Source organism: Monodelphis domestica, chromosome 3 (assembly GCF_027887165.1).
Source record: "Monodelphis domestica isolate mMonDom1 chromosome 3, mMonDom1.pri, whole genome shotgun sequence".
Lineage (NCBI taxonomy): Eukaryota > Metazoa > Chordata > Mammalia > Didelphimorphia > Didelphidae > Monodelphis > Monodelphis domestica.
The window spans coordinates 174,884,144-174,907,526 of record NC_077229.1 but is presented as its reverse complement, the minus strand read 5'-3'; the positions used below and the strand labels follow the sequence as shown (position 1 = coordinate 174,907,526).

Sequence of the window (23,383 nt, the reverse complement as noted above, 5' to 3'; positions counted from 1 at the left end):
AATCTCTTTGAACCTTCATTACTAAATTATACATAGTTTGTGAATCTATGTAATTGTTTTTCCTAGGCTGATGATTTTGCTTTATATCACTTTATAAGTCTCTCTAAATTATCTTACATTATTCATATTTGTTGTTGTATGGTAGTAGTAGTAGTCTCTCGGTAACCGAGGATGATGATTGTCTTTGTGCGCTTTCATCTATGATAGATGAGTGTGCACAAAAACACTTGTGCATGAAGGAGATTTAAGTGGATAAGTCGATGCACAGAGACAGTCCCACTCTCTCAGCGTTGGAAGCCTGGGTCCAGTGGCACAAAAAGTCGTTATATCTGGAGACTTCCTCAGCTGCTTTGGATGGCCGTGTTGTCTTTTGTGCTCCAACATGCCCTGAGCACTCCACAGTGCTTTGCTGCGTCGCCATCTCAGTCGTTGAACCTTCTTATTGGTTTCTTCCATCTGTTCAGCCAAAGCAGTCTTCACATGCTGGGTGAACAAAGCCCTGGTTCACCAGGGGTCTACGATGACCCGATGGCTACCCTCACAAGGTTTAGCCGGCCTGTAGAAGCCGTTGCCCGGGGTGTGGCCACTGCCGCATGCTAGCAGCTACTGGGAGCCACAAGTGAGAGCTGGGTGTCAAGTGAGGGTCAGAGGCTGGAGAGCTGCCCTAAGAGGGTACGACAAGCCCTCCATACCAGAGATACTAATAAATACATATGTATGTGGATTTTATGTATATCTACATCCAGATTCATAGTTTCATCAACACAGGGACTTCCCAAAATGGGAATTCCCTCTGCAGCTGATAGTTCTCTGTAACTCTGTAACGAGATTAATGTACTTTAATTTATACAACCATTTCCATAATTATTGGTCATAGATATTGTTTTCAGTCTTTTTTTCTATTACAGAACAAGTCTATTTCTGTGCATCCAGCTCCTCTTTTGCTTTTAATGACATCTTTAGATTTTTTTTCAAACAAATTCTTCCCCATTAAAATTGGCTCTGTAGCAGTAGGATGCAAAGAAAACTGACATGGAATCATAGGTCTCAGTGGGACCCAGAGAGGTCACCTTATTCTCTTAGTCATTTCTTTCCTTTCAGGCTTCTATTCCAGACATGAATTGATCCTATTTTTAAAATCCTATAAGTAATAGGCATCCCCATCGTCCAACATAATATAGTCCTATGATTAACCACCTCCCTCTGGAAATTTTTTCTTTTATGAAACCCAAATTCTTGTTGCTGTAGTTTACTCCTCTTTTCTTTGTTCTTACTCTCAGATGTTCACCATCTACAGAGTACCCCCATCAAATTTAAAAACCATTATTAAGTCAACCTTTAGCCTACTCCATCTATAGGATAAATAAGCTGAGTTCTTTCATCTTTTTTTTTTCCTAAATGGTTCATAGTCTTAAGACTTTTTCTGTTCTTCGTTATTATGAATTTGAGGATTTCCCCTGTGGTCTCGGAAATGCGTCATCATTTGAATTTGGTAGCATAAATAACTCTCACCTCCTGAAATAATCCAATTCAATATGATCAAGGTAATCAGTTTGGGAGGAAAAAAAAACAATCAAGGACATCTGGTTTCCCAGTTTCTAGTTCATGATATCATGCACATAAAAGAAAATATTCTCCAATAAAATATAAAATCTTCTAGTTGGTTTTCAAAGCTATTCATAACTTTCCCCCCTCTCCACTTCCTTTCTAGTCTTATACTTTGCAGTGATGCTTACATCTTTGCTATTCCTCAAACAAGACTCTCCATCTTTGACTCTAGGCATTTTCACTGGCTGTCCTCCATTCATGGGATGTTCTCCCTACTTATCTCTGCCTCCTGGCTTTGTGTGGTTTCCTTGAAGTTTCAGCCAAAGTCCTACCTCCTACAAGAAACCTTTTCTAACCCCTTTTAATTTGAGTATCTTTCCTTTCTTAACTATTTCCTATTTAGTCAGTAGATAGCTCTTTTTATATAGTTGATTACATGTTGTCTCCATCATTAGACTATAAGCTACTAGAGAACAGAGACTCTCTTTTTGCCTTTCTTTGTAAACCAGCCCTTAGCTTAGTGTCTGTTACATAGTAGGTCCTTAATAAATGTTTATTGCCTGACTATGACTGGCTGACATTGTTAAACAAATATTCTACTTATTCATAGTGCATCTAGGAGATCATAGTCGTATTTAGCTATAAATCTGTATAAGTAGCAGAATTTGAGATGCAGAAAATTAAGTCATGTGTCAAGATCAGTAATTCCAAAGATAAATATATACACAGAGGAAGCATGCAAGATTTTTCAAGCAAGTCTGGCTTCCTGTTACATGTGGTTTGGCAAGGACATCCACAATCAATTCCATGAGGTCCTAAGGTACAGTATGTTGGAAATAAAAGGCAAACCTAAACAAGATTGGTAATAAGAGACGGACACACAACTTGGTCCCTGACCAGGAACAAATGAGACAAATGGGAATGATGGTGGGAGGTTTGGGGTGATTTGGGAACCTAATAAATAATCTACAAAAAGACCTTAGGAAAAGGATGGCACCTTTTTTTTCTACCCAGTTCTTGAAGGTCCTGGAGAAGGTAAAACCCTATTCAGGTTTCCCTCTGCTATACAAAGGATTTATACTAATTGAAGTAATAGAGGTCTCCTGACAAACTAACTTGACTGTGGGTTTATCCAGCATTAGCACTGAAAGGCACCTTAGAAATCCTAACTCACTCACTTTCAGATGATCAGACTGAGGTCTACTGAGGTAAAATGAATTATTCTAGAATTGATCATAAAATGGGTTAGTGGCAGTTCCCAGACTCAAAGCTCATGGCCCATACAGTCTAACATACTTTATTTTGCATCTCACTACCTTTCAATGACATCATACCTCTTTATAGCATCCCTAAAAATGGTCATCCATCCTTTGCTAGAAGAGCTGAATGAAGAGAGAGGAGACTCCAACCCACTTCTTCCCGAAGTAATCCATTCATTCTATAAACATATAACAAGCATCTATTATGTGCCAGGCATTGTGCTAACATCTGGAGATGCAAAAAATGGCAAAAGATGGCCCCTGCCCCCAAGAAGCCTACAATCAAATCAGAGACATATTCCACTTATTGATAGTTCTAATTATTATAAAACTTTTCTATATAACTAGTTTTCTATTTTGAGAAGACAAAAATCCCATAAAGTAAATAATTACTCTAGTTAATATTGTGCTGTTTTCATAGATAGGGAAACCAAGGCACTGAAAGGTTCAAGGACTTGCCCGTGGACACAGCTAGTAAGTGTCAAAGGTGGGATTCAAACCAGGTTATACCATACTCCAAACTCTTTCCCTACTTCACAACTTACTATCTCCAGTATTTCCATTCATTATTCCATTGGTTAGGTTAAGGATATAGATGCTACAGAAACACCAAAGACAAAATTTTATAGAATATCTTAGGTTTCCTGAATCTTTGGTCCATCTTTGGTTATATTTCTACTTCCAATTTTACATTTGATCATGAATAGGATTTGATTCAGTAGGGAGACATTTTGAAAAATATTATCAAGTAATATCATTTCCTAGTTCATAAAAACATATACCATAAAAACATATGCCATAAAAACATATGCCAAAGATTATTGCAAGGGGAAAAATAACTTTTTTTTCCATTTAAAAAAAATCCTGATTTAAGTAAAAGTTCATTAAAAAAAAGTTAAACTGTGTTCCTTTTAGTTATGTCAGTTCAGAGATTATAAAAGGAATGAGAATGCCAACTGATTAGAATCCCAAATGGGATTACACCATTTCTTTAATCAGAGTTTCTTGCTGTTGCAATATGTGTTTATTCTTTCCCTGGGGTCAAGGGAATCATCCATCTTGAATCAGCCCCTTAGCTGTTTAGGGGAACAATGGAGTAGCCACATATGACTAAAATGGAGTGGGATTTTGGTTTTGTCTATGCATATAGATGCACCAGATGAAGAGAGCTCAGTTACTGTTAACAGCAGCCAATCAAGATAATTCAATATGAAAGACCTCCCTTAGCCTTAATTATCCAAATAATTATCCCAACTTCATTTGGCAGTTATTCAAAATTTACCCATAAAAATGATTCAGGTGGAAACTTTATGCATTTTCTAAGAGGATATAACTAATTTTAAAAAATCATAAAGCATGATTATCTTAAAGCTGCAGGGATTCTACCTCTTAGAGGATGAAATTATTTCCAGGTTTATTTAACATTAAAGTAAATTTAAGTATTATAATGGACTGGAGTCAGGAAAACTTGAATAAAAATCCCTCCTCCCCCAGAGACATACTAGCTCTGTGACCCTGGGCAAGTCACTTAATCTCTTAAGACTCCATTTTCTCATTTGTAAAATGAAAGAGCTATATTTTATGTCCTCTGAGAAACCTTCTTACTATAAATTCTTTAGGATCATAGATTTAGGGCTAGAAGGAGCTTCAGAAACTATTTAGCCCAATCCCCAAATATTATAGTTGAGGAAGATGAACCCCAGAAAGATTAAGCAACTTGCTCATGGTCACATGGGTCATTAGTGACAGATCTAGAATTAAAACTGAGGCCCTCGATTCCAAATAGAGTGTTTTCTCTACTGTTTCATGGAATCCAAGAGAGTATCCTATGCATCCATTGAATATCAAGCATTTATTAAGCACCTATTATATATAGCAGTTACTAGAATAGACTGAGGATATGAATACAATAAAATTGTAAATCCCTGCTCAGAAGAGAATCCAATAAATCATTACTGCATGAAGGGTAACTAACAGTCCTCAGCCCATCAGTGAGTTGGGCGGATGTCTACCCAAAGCATGTGAAAACTTTCCCCCATAGAATGGATAGATGGACAATTTGTTCCAGTGGCCCTGATGGTGGCTGAAGTGGGCATCATGGTGTGCCTAGAGCTTGGTCAGACATTGAAGATGCCAAGGTCATTTGCTGTATCCCAGACTATCACCAGTCATTCTGACTTTTGTCTTACCACTGGACATCAATGACTCTGGAAGAAAGAGTGAAGACGGCAACTTTGTTCAGCTCTGCCTCACTTAAATCCAATTTATGTGCAAGATGTCATCCTGTGATGTTATTTTCCTCTTTGAAATGAAGGACAAACCACTGAATGGAGGGAAGAGGTCACACAATCATAGATTTGAAGATGGAAGGAGCTTCCTACATCAGACCTAGATAGCACCCCAAGGTCCAGCCCCTTTATTTTGAATATGGAGAAACAGACCCAGAAAGCTTAAATGACTCCTTAGTGCTACATGGCTAATAAGTGTCTAAGAAAGAATTTAAATATAGATTTTCTTGACTCTAATTCTACTGATTTATCCATTATACTATGGTGGGTTAGAGGAGAGGCACCATAGGAGGTAGAGAATTGGATTTGTAGATTCTCTTGTGCCTAATGACTTCATAAGCTTTCTTTTGACATATTTTATAGAGTTAATAAAAAACCCAGATAATGAGTACCATCTTTGCTGTTTTTTATTTTCACATTTAATAAATCAGTGTCTTTGTATTTGTATTTTCTAGGTTGTCCTGGTCAGTGGACATTTGGACAGCTGGGATGTTGGGCAGGGAGCCCTTGATGATGGCAGTGGAGCATTTATATCATGGGAAGCACTGTCTCTTATTAAAGATCTAGGTAAATATTTACAAAATTGTTAACTGAATTTAAACATTTCAAGATCAGTGCGGTTTTTATTGCTATTTATTGGTGTTTTAGATCTAGGCACAAGCCATGTGGCTGAATATTTATTCTCTTGTGTTTGCAAACCCTCCAGAAAGTCTGTGATCAGTTTCCTAGAAAAAACTAATCAAGTGTCTTTAAGAATGAAGTCTTGCTTAAACGGTATTCCAGACACCAAATTACTAAATAGACTAATCACTATGGAAAATGAGAATGCCACTGTAACTAAAACAATCTGAGGCATTGTCAGTTGTTGATATCTCTGATGGACTATAAAGACTATGACTTTGTGAAGAAAATAATGGGATTTGTTAACCCAATAAAACTAGCAACTCCTGGCTTGTCCTCACCCCCTCTATTCCTTGATCAGTTGCAGGGACACTTTTATATTCTTCAATTCTTTTAGTCAAGTCTTGTGCACAGAAGCAGCATTTGCAATTACAGACTTCAAAGATCAGCCCAAGTGCTAAAGATGATGTCCATGAGTGACTCCACCAAATCTAGCATAACAGATTGGAATACATGCCCACAATCAGCTAAGTCTAGACTTGGAAGTGAGGAGGAATGAGAGAAGAACTGCATAATTGTATTTTAATGAGTACTTTTACAAATACAAGGCAGAGATGTTTCTTGTGAGGGTCAGAAGGGTTGGTTCTCCTGGGGTTGAGAACCCTCTGCTCTATTAAAGAAATACTGCTGTAGTCATCCCCAGTAGGAGTCACACATTTAACTTTTATTGGTTGTGGTCTTAGAATCAGTAGGCTACTGTGTATCTTAGTGCTGTGGGACTGCCTGCTTTTTAATTGTTTACTTATTTTGGAGGGAAGATCACAGGATCATAAAATTGGAGCTAGAAGAGACCTTTGAATCCAACTAGTCCAACTCCTTCATTCTGTAGATAGGAAAACTGAGGCCTAAAGTGATTAAGTGACTTGTCCAGGGTAATATAGGTAGTTGAGGCAGGGCTAGGATTTGAACCCAAGATCTATAGTGCCAGACCTATTATTCTTTCCAGTGCTGCATTAAAATGGAAAATACTGGTTTGTTTGGCTTTTTTTTTACATTATTCTTTTCTGGATATGTATAATGTATAATATAACTTATTTATTACATGTATAATTCATTTATTATATATGCCAACTAATATGATAGAAACATTAATTAGACTTATATTTCTTACTTTATTTATTAAACTTTATCAATTAAAACACACAACCACCTAAGAACAAATTAGGAAGAAACTACCAATTTGAGTTTAAGATAAGTAAGCTTCTTTCCTATTATACTCACAATAAAGTTCCTTTTCTACCCAACTAGAGATTGTGTGTCTTTCTCATAGAAGGCGATCTGGCAAGTTTCTGTCAGTCAGTCAATATTATTCTCAAGCAAACATGAACTTGCTTTAGAATCAAATTTAGAAAACACAAGAGCAAGTCCTAGTTACCACCTAGAAATAGGCTGATGGCTGGGGTCTCCAGTGTGTTTTTAATAATCTTTTTATTATTGTTGTTGAGTTGTTTTATGACCCCTTTGGGGTTTTCTTGGCAAAGATACTAGAGTGGTTTGCCATTTCTTCTTCCTGCTCATTTTTCAGATGATGAACTGAGGCGAAAAAAGAATAAGTGACTTGCTCAAGGTCACAAAGTTAGTAAATGTCTGAGACCAGATTTGAACTCAGGAAATGAGTCTTCCTGACTCCAGGCTGGTCACTTTATCCACTCTACTACCTAGCTGCCCTTTTATGCTCCTTGCTTTGGAGGTTCCTCAGTGGTTTACCATAAAATTTGTTTGGTAGTTTACTACATAAATTACTGATAAAATTGTTGATATTTTTTTGTTGGTGGTCTGTCTTATCAAAAAGTCCACATATGTTTATCAGTTGTTTAATAACACACACACACACAAGTGCTTATTTTATTATTGAAAAGCCACTTATAGAAAAATAAGTTACTCAGAACAGCCCAATCCCCAAATGGAGACTGAAAACAAAATGGCATTGGTTATATACTAAATTGACAAACTTATTATATTATTATGTTACTAAAACTTATTCTTATTATAATATGACACTCTCATTGTCCCCAAATCAAACCTCTGTCCCTTGGTAAAAACAAAATCATTTACAACTTATTCAGTAACCAAATCTGACAATGTTCTATTCCCTCAAGCCTTCTGTCTCTTTTGTGAGATCTAGAAGGGAAGGATGTTTTATTATTACTTCTCTGGGACTAAGATTGGTTATTACAGTTATACAGAATCGGACTTTCCTTTAGTGTTCATTTACTTCATTGTAGTTATTGTGAATATTTTTCTTATGGTTTTGCTTATTTAACTACCTCATTCATTTTTTGGAATTCTTCGTATGAGTCATTTTTATCATCTAATACTATATTTTTATATTCATATGATTACATCATAGAGATAGAGTTGTAAGGACCCTTAGAAGTAATTTAGTCCAAACCTCATTTTCTAGAGTTTAGACTCAAATTCTAGTTGTTTGACTCCAAGTCTATGGAAATCTTTCTACCATTCCTCAGCCTCTTACCGTTTGTTGAGCTGCCTCAGCCTTTACCGTTTGTTGAGAACCCACTTTTCCCCATCTTTCTTTATTGCTTCTATTAAAAAAAAAACCTCCCATAAATACTTTTTGTATATCTTGGACGTTGTTGCTGCCTTTTACCTCACTGGAGTGTATATACAAGAGTGGAATTACTGGCTCAAAGGGTATGAACATTTATTTCCTTGCTTAATTTAGAATTGTTTTCTAGAACAATTAAACCAATTCTCAGTTCCACCAATGATAGATTCTATAAAGCAATATAAAATGTAGTAGGTAGAAACAAATTTTTTTTCTTCTCTGTTTTTGTTTTTAAGAGACTTCAGGACATAATGTCAGTTTTAGTTTTGGCAGACATATAGTCTCATCAATTATTCCATTGCATAAATTTACTTTCATTCTTAAGTGTAGGCTTTTGGACACAGCCACAGTGGGAAGAAATTCCACATGCAACATATCTGTGTTTTGGAAAGATGGGGTGTGGTGTGTTCAAGTATATGTATGTGTGGGAAAGGACTTATGCTTCTAATTGTAGGAATACAGATAACTAGATAATATGAACAAAAGCGAAAAGTAGGAAAGGTCCTAGTAAGGCTGAATTCTATATGACTTTTTAAAATGAGGACATTTGGCTATAATAATTACAAATGAGGGATCATATTGTTTTAGCAAAATAAAATATATCATTAAAGAAATATATCACTAGAATGAAAAAGAGGCCAGTTATTTAGAGAGAATACGAGATAACTGAAGGACAATCAATGGGCTCCATTGGTTTCTGTTCATTGTCAAGAGATGTTGTAGAAGAAGGACCATAGAAGATTGGGTGGTCCCCTAGGACAGACCTCCAGAATAAAAAAGGACAGTAACTGCATAGGAAAGGTAGGCATGAATGGGTTGTGATTGCATTATTGACAAGAGTGTGTATATAGATAGATATATATAGATATATATACATATATAGATATATATATTTTTAAACCCTTACTTTCTGTCTTAGAATCGATATTTTATATTGATTTCAAGGCAGAAGAGCAGTAAGGGCTAGGCAATGGGAGTTAAGTGACTTGCCCAGGGTCACATAGCTAGGAAGGACTTTCAGAGGTCAGATTTGAACCTAGGACCTCCCACTCACTGATCTGGCTCTCATGAGGTTCCCTTTGTTGATGAGTCCATGAAGTCATCAAAGAAGAAGTATCAGAACATCATTATCCTATATGGTCTCTATGCCTTCAATCTCTTCTACCTCCTCTTCATATTGTACTTTAATGGCAAATTAATGCACGGCTAATACCCAATACACAGTTCTGGTACCATCATTTCCTTTTTCCTACTCAAAATCTTTCCATGTCTCCTCACTGACTACTGAATAAACTCCAATTTCAGCCTGGCAATCAATGCCTTCTGAAATCTGGCCACAGCTACCTCCTTTGGGTGCCTTTCTCCCTCTGATCTTTTATGTAGCCTATTCTTCTTAAAATTCCCTGAATATATCAAGCATTTTATTACCTCTATGCTATTGCCTTCCTTAAATCTATTATACAGCCCATTTCTGCCGGTTGAAATCCTAGCCCCCTTTTAAAGCCATGCTCAATTACCATCTCCACTGCCATGACCCCTTCAGGCATAATTGACCTTTTCCTCCTCTGAATTTGTTTGTATATTTTATTTATTTATGCCTACCACCTCCTACTATGAATGATAGTTTTCTTTTATTCCCCCATCATGTTCTAAGCCCCTTGATGAAAGGATCATAGCATCATAGATTAGGAGTTAGAGAGTGGATAGGTGGCTCAGTAGATTGAGAGCCAGGCCTAGAGACGGGAGGTCCTGGGTTCAAATCTGACCTCAGATTCTTCCTAGCTATGTGACCCTGGGCAAGTCACTTAACCTCCATTGCCTAGTCCTTACAGCCCTTTTGCATTGGATCCAATATTCAGTATTGATTTTAAGATAGAAGGAAAGGGTTTAAAAAAAAAAGTTGAGGAGGAATTTAGAAGCCAGCCAGTATAATCCTTTTATTTTATAGATAAAGAATCTGAGTACTATAGTCATTCAGTAGTCTGCCCAAGTGACCGAGATACTCATTTTATTTATCTCCCTGCAAGTAGGAGAACAAAAATTATGTGATGACTGAGCAAGTGAGTAAATTTGTGTGGTGTTGAAGTAATATGGAGTTGTGTTCATATTTTATCAGTGTAGAGAATTCCTTGTATGACATCTCCCTCTGCCAATGCACACTGGCAGCTCTTGTGTAACTCATAGTCTTAGACGATGGTCCAGTCACTAAGAGATTAAGTTGCATGCCCAATATCCTATAGTATGTCTCAGAGGCAAAATTTGAACCTAAGATTAAACTGGCTCTTCTTTCCACCATGGCATATTCATTTCATGTAAAATAAGTTCATTTCAGTTCTTGTCCATGTTAAACATTTGTTCAGCATCTACTAACTTCATGTTACACTGATGTTTAAAAAAATCTATAGGGAAGTTGTTTCCGAGACTTTACTTTCAAGCCCAGGGGATTAACAGTGGCTTTCCTTAAAAGGTCTGCTTTAAGGCTAGCCAGGGCTTTCAAAATGATCAATTATCCCACTCCAAAAATCTGCACTGGGTTTTTCTATTATTGTTGTTATTATTCTTTTCAGAATCATGGTCACGGATTTCTATCTTTAGCTCACTTTTCCTGTGTGTGTTCACAGCAACAGCTGAGCCCCTAACATGCTGAGAATCAAAAATCCCTAATGAAGGAACTGATACAGCAGAATCAGAAACAAGATATGGTACTAGAGGGCAAGAAATGGGCTCATAATTACATATAATAGTATGTGGAACCAAGAATGTTTAATTGGTAAAATCTGAAAAACCCTTTGGGAAAACCTTTTTCCAGGAAAATGAGGTTTTAATTTTTTTTTGTTTTGTTTTATAGTTGTTCCATGGATGCTATGTCATATACCATGCATGTCAAAAGTCCTTAGTGCAGTTTGTATGAAGTGTTGATAAACTATGGTCTTGGACTATTGGGATTTTTTTAAAACTGGGAATGTTTTTCTAACATTCCCCTTCCATCTCTCCTCCCCTTTCCCCACCCATATTCCTTCTCTCTGGGCAACCAGAAATATGAACAATAGCCAACTAATCCAACTCCAGAGTTATTTGTGCTTTATCAGTGCACAAACTCATCCCCGAATAACTGTAAACAAAAGGTTATTTTTCATGCAGCTCTCCTAAGTACTTTTGTGTGTGTGTGTGTGTTTGTAGTTTGTTGGATTTAAAGCTCTGTTTATTTTTAGGATCCTTGCCAGGAATATCTTGGTGCCAATGGACAAATCCTATAGCTAAAGATGTTTTGCTTCAACATACTAATTTATTACTTAAAACACAAGCATACCACCTCCAATCCCTAAAGTCTTCCAGCTAAGTTATTTCTGCCAAAGCCAAAACACTGAGTTTGGGGTTCTAAATTAAAAAAAAAAAAAGATGCTACCTTCCATGTTAAAATAGCCATCATTATTAACTGGGTCCTCATAATTTGGAATAGGTAAGAAATATTGTTATTTCTAGGGGAAAAGGGGAAGACAAAAATATCATTATGCTAGAAAGAAGGTGAAGGGTTGACCTTTCTTACACACAAAGCCTTGTGTGTTCCCTACAGAGCCTCCTCTTGGGCACGAATGGGCATGAATTCAGTAGAGGACTGGTCTGACTTCCTTTGCCCTCATGGGAACAATACTGAATACTTTCATAGGAGTAGTTACTGATCCTTGACTGCAATAAAAGATTCAAAGCTGGAATTGGAAGGATGGAAAATATGAAGAGTCTGGCAAGCCATTAGTATAAGGGCCTAAAGTAGTATGTCAATGAAATCACTTACTTGGCATGCCTTTTTTATTTTAATTTTTTTCCAGGTTAAATTTTGATATAATTTCTAACATTCCTTTCCTGTTATTTTGCATTCCACCTTATCTCATTCCCTCCAAACCCTCCTGTCACGCCAAGAAGGCAGGTAATTAATATACATTGTATATATTATGATATAATACGTAATTTCTTCTTTATCATATTGTAAAACAACATTGCTTATACTAGAGAAAAATATGGAGGAAATAAAGTGAAGAATATTAGATTTCATTTTGCATTTGGGCTCTGTCTGTTCCTTCTTTAGGGATGGATATCCTTTTTATCATAAGTCTCTGGAGTTGTCCTGTACCCTTACCTTGTTGATAATAGTAAAGTCATTCACAGTTGATCATCATTCTCCATTGTTGTTCCAGTGGACAATGTTCTCTTGGTTCTTCTTACTTTGCCTTGAATCACTTCATATAAGTCTTTCCAGATTTTTTTTGGAATCATCTCATTTGTTATTTCTTATTGGCACAATAATATTTGATTACAAACATATAGCACAACTTGTTTTACCATCCTCCAGTTCATGGACATCTCTTCAGTTTCCAGTTATTTGCCACCACAAAAAGAGCTGTTATAAATATTTTTGTACAAGTAGGTTCTTTTCCCCTATTTTTAAGGAATACAAACCTAGTAGTGATATTTCTGGGTTGAGAGTATGCACAGTTTTATGGCCTTTGGGAATGGTTTTCATGGTGTATCTTTGAGCAATTCCATTTCATGCTCCTGGACCAATATTTGGATATTAGTCTAGCAGTAGAGACCAAGTGTGGAATAGTCTTAGGAGACTAGTTCTAGAGAACAAAGGATGGAGTGGTATTCTGAAGTCTTGAATAAAACTTCCTATTGTACCTTATTTGGACACTGAACTTCAAAGGTAAGTGCTAAAATGAACTATTATCCTGAGACCAACCTAAGTAAATGCAAGATAACTTATCTGGGGAAAATGATCTGGAAGAAGCTCCTCTACCCAGACATGCCTCTAGGATAGGTTCGTAAATGTAAGGAGCAATTCAGGATGTAAAAGTATATCTGACTGACTGTGGGATTGAGTTTATTTATTTTATTTTTGGTACTAGTATTTGAGAAACTATCTTTCTATGCATGGAGATTGTATGAATATTGGCTTAGTAGAAGCATTTAATAATGCCATCTGTAGCCAGAAGACAGAAAGAAAATAGAATCATAAAACATCAGAGCTGAAAAGGGAACTTCTTGGTCATCCAATCCAATTATACTTAAACATATCTAATACACACAATAAGTGGCTAGCCTTTGCTTTAAGGCCATCAATGATAGGAAACCCACCAACAATGAAGCCAGCCCATTCCACATTTGTGGATTTCTACTAGCTAGGAAGTTTTTAGGTGACTGAAATCAAAACTAAATATGCATCTTTGACATTTCCATGTATGGCTCTGAGTTCTGAACTCTAGAACTGGGCTGGGCTAAGTGTATTTTCTCTTCTATGTGACAGCTCTACAATTACTTGAAGTCAGGATTTCCTAAATTGTGTGTTAGTGCCTACATGCAAAAAGCACTGAAAGAATAACTTACTTATTCCATGCAACTGAACTTTAGTGAATGTACATCTCATTGATAACACTTGAAACCAACAGAAAACTCAATGTGCCAAATTTTTGTGTGACTCCAAAAGTCACAGTTCAAAGTTCTGAGTTGAGGAAAGGATTTATTTTACTTGAGTGGATTAATGATCTTAGGAAATCTCTATATTCTAATACTTAGCATTTATTCCCATTCTGTATACTAGGGAAAAGACTTTAGCCACTGGAAAGCATTCTTGCAAAATCATTGCCCTTCTCTCAGTATCTTCTGGGAAATGATATCAACTCACAAAACTTAACAGAATTAAAAGTTTTAACCAAAACACCCCCCCCAATTAACCACCCATTTCCCCCTGTTAACATTAGATGTATTATTTTTATTCCTTTTCTTGCTTGCTTTATAACGTTTGGAAGTTTATATTTGCTTTTACTGAAAAGGACTTGTTACGTGATTGACTACATTTATCTTTTGTTGTTGCCTAAATCATAAATATCAAAGCTAACAGAAAAATTTCTTTGGTTACTTTGCACCTTTTAGAGAAGACACTTCTAACTCCAAAAAGTGAGATGGTAGTTATATGGAATATATTTTGTTTTGTTTTGTTTTGTGGCTTCTTTTCATAGGGTTATGAGATGAGTTGCTCATTTCTTGTTAAAATATTTTACTTCCTCTGGTAGCAAATTATGTAGCTTCTGTGTTTATCATAAGACCTGTGGGTAAATGCCTATTTTCTCAGCTGGGAATTACAGAATTCTTTACTAAAGACTGGTTTGAACTCACTTAATTTTTTTTTTCCTTTTCATGAACACACTTAACATCTTTGCATATTGTAGTATCAGCACAGAAATTTCCACTGTCTGCAAAAAAAAAAGGAAAAGAAAGAAAATACCAGAAACCATTCTTGAGAAATTTGCATTCCAAATATGGCAATGCCCAAAACCAAGATTTATTTAAAATTAGCCATGCAGAAAGTGGCTTAACTTTTAGATTAGATAAAGCAAACTCATTTTTCTCCCTAAACTCTCTTAGCCATTTATATGTGTATGTGAATATCTATATATAGATACTTTAAAGGTCTATATACAACTAGTTTATAACATATATTTATATATAACTACTATGTATCTATAGCTATAGAGTATATCTATGTATTTATTTTAGTTATAACCAGAAAAGTGCTTCTTATGTGGAGACTGAGTCTAAGACCCTGGAGCTTATAGGATGATGACCAACTTTTATGACTGTATGAAAAGAGATTATTTAAAAGATGGGGACAGGGTATTCATTCACAAAATTAAGATTCAGTGGACACAACTGCCAGCTGACTTAAGATATTTAAGTTAAGTTAGAAGTAAAAAATTGTTAGTTCTTTAAGATCCAGATCACTGTGCCATTTACCAATACTGTTTTCAGGAAGATTATCTTGACAACAAGGACCTAGGCTACAAGGGAAAGAGATGAGATCTCCTCCTTTGGGGATTTAAAAAAATAATAATTTCATTTAGAAAAAATATTTTATTACTACTTTTTGTTTTTATATGGATTTAATTTCCCTTTTCCAAAAAGCCCATCCCTTATGACAAAATAATAAAAAATAAAGAGAACAGTGAGAAAAGCAGTACAGTAAAACTCACAACGTATGAACCAAGTATAACAATATATAAAGAAAAGGAAAGGCAGGAGGCGCATTTCCTCATCAGGTCTTCAGGGAAAAACTTGGTCATAATTAAAGTGTTCAGTTTTGGTTTTCCTTTCTTTTTTTCTATTTATTTTACTTGGGTCATTTATAATGTTGTATATATTGTTGTCTTTGTTTTGTTTATTGTACTCCAAATCAGTTCATCGAAGTCTTCTTAGGCTTCTCTAAATACTTTATATCCATAATTTCTATGGCACGATAATATACTATCACCTTCATGTGCCACAATTTGCTTAGCCATTCTTCTGCATCCCTGTTAAAAAACTGGTTTTATTTCTAAATTTTGTTTTTATATCACCTAAGTTTATCTCTGCATTTTTTCCTTCCCTTTTTAGAAATCAGCCATTATAACAGATTTTTTTTAAAGAAATAAAAATTTAGTAAAGCCAATTAACACACTGGAAAAATCTGATATTATAAACAATATTCTATTCCTTTGGTCCCTAGCCTCTATAAAGGAGCAAATGAAGAGTGTCTTTTCATAATTCTTCTCTGAGTCCAAACTTTGATATAATTTGGCAGCATTCAGCTTTTATGGCTTAGTGGCTGTTCTTTCCATTTTTGTTGTTATAGTCATTACACGTAAATATTTCATTATAAAGTGATTTTAGTGATGTCCAACTCTTTGTGACTCCATTTGGGGTTTTTCTATGCAAAGATAATAGAGTGGCTTGCCATTTCCTTCTACAGCTCATTTTACAGATGAGGAAACGGAGGCAAATAGTGTTAAGTGACTTGCCCAGGGTCACATGACTAATAAGGGTCCAATGCCTGATTTGAACTCAGGTCTTCCTGATTTCAGGCCTAGCAGGCCATATCCACTGCATCATCTAGCTGCTCATGTGTGTATTTATGTAACATGCACTTATTTATGTATATATACACACCTATATATGTACACGTTAGGAGTCACAAAGAGTTGAACACATCTGAAAATGACTGAACAACACAGAAATACATTGTGTATAAATATATTTTACATATATATGTAATTTTTTGTTTACTTTGTATATATTTCTGTAAATCTTCCCATGTTTTTCTGTATTCTAGCTGCAAAATAAGATTCCATTATATTCCTGTACCACAATGTGTTTACCCATTCCCATTATGGTCCTTTAAAAAATATTCTTAATATTAGAGCAAGAAGAGCAGAATTGGATGACTACACAAGGTTCCTGCCAGACTGATTTGGTGATATAGCAAGACATGACATAATTGGGCTCTAGGGAGCCTGAGCCATGAGCATTAGTCAGGATGGAGATCCCAGCTGGGCTGCTGTTTATGAACTACAGCCTCCACATTTCTGGCTAGATTCTCTGAACCATGTAGTTGTTGAAGGTGAAGCCTTTTCCTTCCTCTAAAGATGCTGAAAGATTCAGGGCCAGAGTCATACCTTTCCCAGTGAGCTCTTCAATCAATTTCTCAATCAACAAGCATTTAATTAAGTGCCTACTAGGTGCCGGGCACTGGGGATACGAGTGTGAAGGGTTAAAATGGTCCTTACTCAACATAAGTTTTTAGGGGAGACAACAAATACCTCTCTAAGGATTTCCAAACTAAATATAAACAGAATAAATACAAATGTGAACAAAGTAGTTAAATACAGAGTAATCTGGGAGGGCACTAGTCACTGGGGGGGCTCAGGAAGGGTTTGGTGCTTGAGCAACATAAGAAAGGAGCTCGATGAGGCAGAGAGAAGGAGGATGTACATTTCTTCCTCCTGGACGCCCTGTTATGTCCTGCCTATTCCTTTGATGGCTTTCAGAGCTGATTCAAAATCTACTGCATTCATGTCATTGAGCCTAAAAACTGAGGTTTTCAAACAGTTTGATATAAGTTTGATGAGGAGAAATGCATTCTGAGATCCACTTGACCCTGAAGTCATCCCTCCATTTTGATCTTTTGAAAATGAATGAATTTGAATTAAAAATCTTCATTTTCTTTTATTTCAACCCTTACCTTCTATCTTAGAATCAATATCATGAATTGGTTCTGAGGCAGCAGAATGGTAAGAGCTAGGCAATGGGGATTAGGTGACTTGCTCAAGGTCCCACATTGTGGAAGTGTCTAATGCCAGATTTGAATCCAGGACCTCCCATCTCCAGTCAGTCCTGACTTTATCCAGTGAGTCACCTAGCAGCCTCTGGTCACCTTCATTTTAAAAGTGGTCCTTGGGAAGGGAGTAGAATTGTATTTGGTGTGGCTCTTTCTCAGATTCCTCTACTTCTTTATGATCTTTGCTAGAGGAAACACCAAGTAAGGAAAAGGAATCTGGAAAAATTAGAGGGACCCCGTAAAAGATGTCAGCATAGCATAGTAGAATGAGTACTGAGTCTGAAGTTGAAAGTTCTGGATTCAAATCCTACTTCTGACCCTTACTACTTGTGAGTGCTTGGGCAGTCAATCATCAAGTATTTATTAAGCACCTACTATAGGTGAGGCACTGTCCATTCAAGGGCAAAGAATGATACAATCCCTGCTTTCAGTGAGCTTACCTCAGGTTCCTTATTTGAAAAATGAAGAGGTTGGAGCAGATGGCCTCTGAGATTTTCCAGCTCTTATGCTATGATCATTAATATGAAGGGGTTTTACTCTATATCAAGACTTATTAACCCATGGTATAACAACTTATTTTTCTAACATTTTGATTACTGTATTCTGACATAATTGTTTTTCCTTTATAATCTTGTATGTTTTATTTTATAAATTTAAACTTTTATTTTTAGAAGGGATCCATTGGCTTTGCTAGACTGCTAAACAGTCTATGATTCAGAAATTGTTAAGACCTCCAATATAGTGGAATGTAGTTTGTTGTCAGTAAATGCCCTACCCCAAGTTTGGGCCCAGTCTTAAATCAATAATCTTTCCTCTTCCCCTCAGCTTCTAGTACTTTCCCTTAAAAATTACCTTGTGTTTATTTTGCATATATTTGATCCAAAGGTCCTGCATATAGACTTATATGCTTACCTGTTATCTCCTTCCAATAAAATCCAATATGCTCCAGGGCACAAACTGTTTCATTTTTGCCTTTATATACTCAAAAGTATTGGTAGATACCTACTGCTTGTTGATTGATTGACTGACATCATTGGACACAGCTCTTGTTGAGTTTTTTTTTTTAATCTGTACTTTTCATGTTTCCCTTCCTTAGCCCCAGAGAAATCAGACAAGTCAAAACCCATGGATGTGATTCATTCTAGACGGTGACTCTTCTAGGATTGAGTCCAGCTTTTTTCACTGTCAAGTTCCCTAGTTACTCATCTTCTGCACCCCTGTATGGCTCCTCCCAGATGCTTCTCACCAACCTGACCCACTGATCATTGTCAGTTTAATAGGGCCTCATAAACAGCCTTCCCACATCACTTTAGGATTCTGTTAGGTTGTTCAGTTGTTTTAGTTATGTTCCATTCTTTGTGATCCCACTAGAATTTTCTTGGCAAAGATATGAGAATTGTTTGCTCTTTTATTCTCTAGCTCATTTTACAGATGAGGAAATTGAGACAAACAGGGTTAAGTGACCTTCCCAGGGTCACACAACTAGTAAGTGTCTTGAGGCCAGATTTGAACTCAGGAAGAAGAGTTTTCTTGATTCCAGGCTGGGCACTCTATTCACTGTGCCACCAGCTACCCCCTGTGACTCTGGCTTTATTTAGGAAGACATCATCGATTAAATATCAAAAAATAACCAGAAAGAACTTTCTAGTCCTGGATAATCTAGACTAACCTTCTCTTACACAACAAGAAACTGAGGCCAAAAGAATTCAAGTCGATTTGTCTACAATCTTAGATTGCTTCATTTCTAAATTGCTATTTTCAATCAGCCTTTTTTTCTTATTGAGAAAGAATGGGGTTGTACTCTCTCTTAAGAAAGAAAGGATAGAGATTAGACACTAGTTCATTGTTTCAGAGAACTCCAGGATGCAGAAACTCCCTCCACAATTGTAGGTTGGCACCTTCTCTGAAATGCAACCTTTAAAAAACTCCTTACCTTCTCTTATTGTTGTAGTAGAATATTCATTAGTTAATTAAGAATTAATTATGAAATGGGGTTAATTAACAAAATTTATTGATAGGTAAGATAGAGTTGAGTGAGTTGGATTTCTTTAAGTCAGAATGGAATCTCAGAAGACTGGTGACAACTATTAGTAACACCAATACAAATAATTTTAAAAGGGGCAATACTCTTATAATAGTATCAATAAAAAGACAGAAGAGTGGCAAGGGCTAGGTTAAGTGACTTACCCAGGATCACAAATCTAAGAAGTATCTGAGGTCAGATTTAAACCCAAGGTCTTGCTGATGCCCAGAGAAACTGAGAGTTTGAGTTTTTTGCTCAGGGTCACTCTGCTAGTTGGAACCAAGTCTTCCTTTTTCAGAGCTCTCTAATTACAAGTCAGGTAGCTGTGGGACTCTGGGCAAGTCACTTAATTCTAGTCGCATAGCCCTTGCTCTTCTTTCTTAATTTTTTTTTACTGACAGAAAGTGAGGGTTTGAAAAAAATCAGATGAGGTACTGTTTGTAAAGTGATAGATCATGATACTTAGTGGCATATAGCAAATACGATAGACATTCTAACTATTAGTTGCTTGTCTTTTCATAGCCGCAGGACCCTTATCCCTTCCATTCCTTGACTTCTCTATGTAATTATCAGCACAAACTTAAAATATTTGAGAACAAAGAAAGTAGTGGGTTAGAAAAAGCTGCTTAGAGCCATTTCATTTACTCAGAAGTCAATTGTTTTAAATAAATGATCAAAAAAGGAAGTTAAGGGAATGGGGAGAGAGAAAACAAAGGTATTGTATCCAGTGCTTTCTGCTTATACCTTATCCCCAGTGAATCAGTTCACAGCCCTCTTTTTGCTTTTAATACATTCAAAACCCACAGATTTTAAGTCAATGCCACAGAAAATATTCATTCAAAGAATGCTGATTGTGGCCAACAGTGCTTGTATTATTGCTCCTTTACTGTAATAAAGGCCTCTTTTAAAAGAATACATTTTAAAAATGTAATCGAAACTATTCTGAGTTATTGTCTTGATTAATGTGTCTGGGAAAATATAAGCCAGGAAATGATTCAAAGATTGTATTTGTGTTTTCAGCACTGCAGCCCAGGCATCCCTTTCTACAGCCCATTCCATATTTCCTGGTTTGTTGCAGCACCTTAGAAGCGAAGCAATATTTTATTGATATTGGAATTATTTCTATTCTGTTACTGGAGTGGGTGTCATCTCTTATAATTGGGAGATTTTATAGCAAGCCATGCAAATGGTATTTTTAACCTACAATGAAGAGTTGATAGCGGTTTTCATTTAATTCTGTATGGTTTCAGTAATCTAGAGCAGAACTTTTGGTAAAAGCTCTGAAACAAGCATTAACCTAGGAAAAAAGGTCTGTGCTCAGAGTCACTGGTTAATCTCAAAATTAATCTCAACCATGGCATCTCCTTTCCATTTGACATAGTCTTCATCAGCTTGATTCTTCTTGTTGTTTAGTCCTTTAATTCTTGTCTGACTCTCCATCCTCATTTGGGGTTTTCTTGGCAGAAATACCAAGATACTCTACCTCACTGTACAGATGCGAAAACTGAGGCAAACAGGGGTAAGTGATTTGCCCAGGGTCACATAGCTACTAAGTGTCTGAGGCTAGATTTGAACTCAGGTCTTCTTGACTCCAGGCCTGGTTCTCAATCACTTAGATCAGTGGTTCTCAACCTTTCTAATGCCGTGACCCCGCAATACAGTTCCTCATGTTGTGATGACCCCAAACCAAAAAATTATTTTGGTGGCTACTTCAAAACTGTAATTTTGCTGCAGTTATGATTCAGAATGTAAATACCTGATATTCATTATGTATTCTCATTGCTACAAATTGAGAGGTTGAAAACCACTGACCTAGATGCTCTGGCATGATACTGCCATTGTGGTAATGATGTAAAGAGGTGAGCTATACAATGAGGAAAGTTGATTGGATCCAGGACTAGTTGAATGGCTGGACCTAAAGAAATTTTTATGAGTTTATATTATTTTTGAGTCTATTATATATTATGTATAATATATAAAATTAATACATTATTTATGAGTTTATATTAATTTAACTTGTAAACACTTCAAGGACTTTCTTTTGCCTTTTTATGTATTTCCAGCTCTTAGCATATAGCAAGTGCTTAATAATAGTTTACTGAATTATATTTTAAAAATCCAAATAAATAAATAAATTAAATGTCATTAAGGATCTGTGTTTGGCTCTAGGTAATCTAATATTTTTTTCCACAATTTAAGTAAAAAAATTGCTTATTATATTTTAGGTTATTAGGAAGGTAAAAACAAAATACATATGTAATAGGATGGAATAGAAACTATTCTGCTTTGTATTTACAACTCCATATAATATGGCTCACTTATCTTTCTGGAATTGGTACACATATGTAACTTTATCCCTTGCCCCCTCTTGCACAACTGGTCCTCTCTGCCTGAATAATTTCTCTATACACCTCTTCCTCCCAAACCCATACTTCCTTTTAAGGTTCAAGTGCCAACTTCTACAAGAGAACTTTTCTGATTGCCCAGGTGTTCATGTTCTTTTTAATTACTTTGTATATATTTTATGTTTTGCCTTCTATCTTAGAATCAATACTAAGTATCAGTGCTAAGGCAGAAAAGCAGAAATGGCTAGGTAATTACGTTTCATTGACTCACCCAGGGTCACACAGATAGGAAGGGTCTGAGATCACATTTGAACCCAACTCCAGGTCTGGCACGCCACTCACTGAGCCACCTAGCTGCCTTACTTTGTATATATTTAAAATTCGCTTATCCATATGCCTATTTCTTTCTGGTAGATTATAAACTCTTTGAAAATGGAGAGTATGTATATTTCTTTGTCTTGTACATAGTAGGTATAGAAAAAATAATTGCTGAATTGAATACCAGTGACACACTGGATGACAGTCAGAGTCCATGCTGCTCTTGCCAAATTGTGACAAATTTTGCCCCCCCAAATTATTTAAGGGGTATACTAACAAAAATTTAATGCTACAAATCATCTTCACAAGTATAAAATTTCTTTGCAATCAAAGACTCAAGGTATCCCAGATTTAGAATTGGGAAGAACAACAAAACCCAGATCCCCAAACAATAAATTTAATATTCTGTCTACTATTCTGTGTCACTTTTCTTTTACTTGTCTGCCTTGATGACATAGTAGTATATGAATGCACAGTGCCTGGCACTTGGAAGAATGTTTGATAATGATTTTTGATTTAGTCCCTTGCTGATTAGCATGCCACAATATATTCAACCATTTGCCTATTTTTAAAACATTTACATTGCTTCCATTGTTTTGAAATTTTGTATGATTGTTCTATGAACATTATAGTATGATAGATTTAGAGCTAAAAAGGAGATTAGAGGTCATCAAGTCTAAGCCCTTTATTTTAGAGATTAGAAAACTGAATCTTGGAAAGGGAATGTGACTTGTTGAATATGAGACAGAGATGAAAGAGAACCCGTCACTGCTTTTACACACACACACACACACACACACACACACACACACACACACACAAACACACACACACACACACACATTGTGAATCTTGAAATTTCTCAGACTTGTGAATGTTAAAAAATTCCCCATTGGGGAATTTATCATTGGGACAATTCCCTATTGGGACTATTCCCCATTTTAAACAGTGAAGCTACTTAGATCTAAAATGTGAGAACTCTGCTTAGATCAAAAATGGGAAGACCTCTACTCCACCCGTACTTAAGCCTGCTTTAGGGGAGAAAACTCCTTGCTGAACAATGAAAAATACTTAAACCCATACTTAAGCCATGCCTATTTTTTGAATTAATACAAAGGGGTGCTAAGTACCTATAAAGGTCAGGCAACTTGTGAACTTACAAGGAGCAAAGAGGGAAAAACTCTCTCAGAGATTCTGAGCCTACTCA

At 36.1% G+C, this 23,383-nt stretch overlaps 1 protein-coding gene across 3 annotated transcripts in view; it reads left to right on the top strand.

The window, feature by feature from the left end:
* CPQ (carboxypeptidase Q) overlaps positions 1–23,383 on the top strand; it is a 703,529-nt gene that overhangs the window by 445,028 nt on the left and 235,118 nt on the right. For all 3 annotated transcript variants that reach the window (XM_001379746.4, XM_007488142.3, XM_007488143.3), the window contains one exon: positions 5,551–5,662. In XM_001379746.4, coding sequence (XP_001379783.2) covers positions 5,551–5,662 — 112 coding nt within the window. The remainder of the gene's footprint in view (positions 1–5,550; positions 5,663–23,383) is intronic.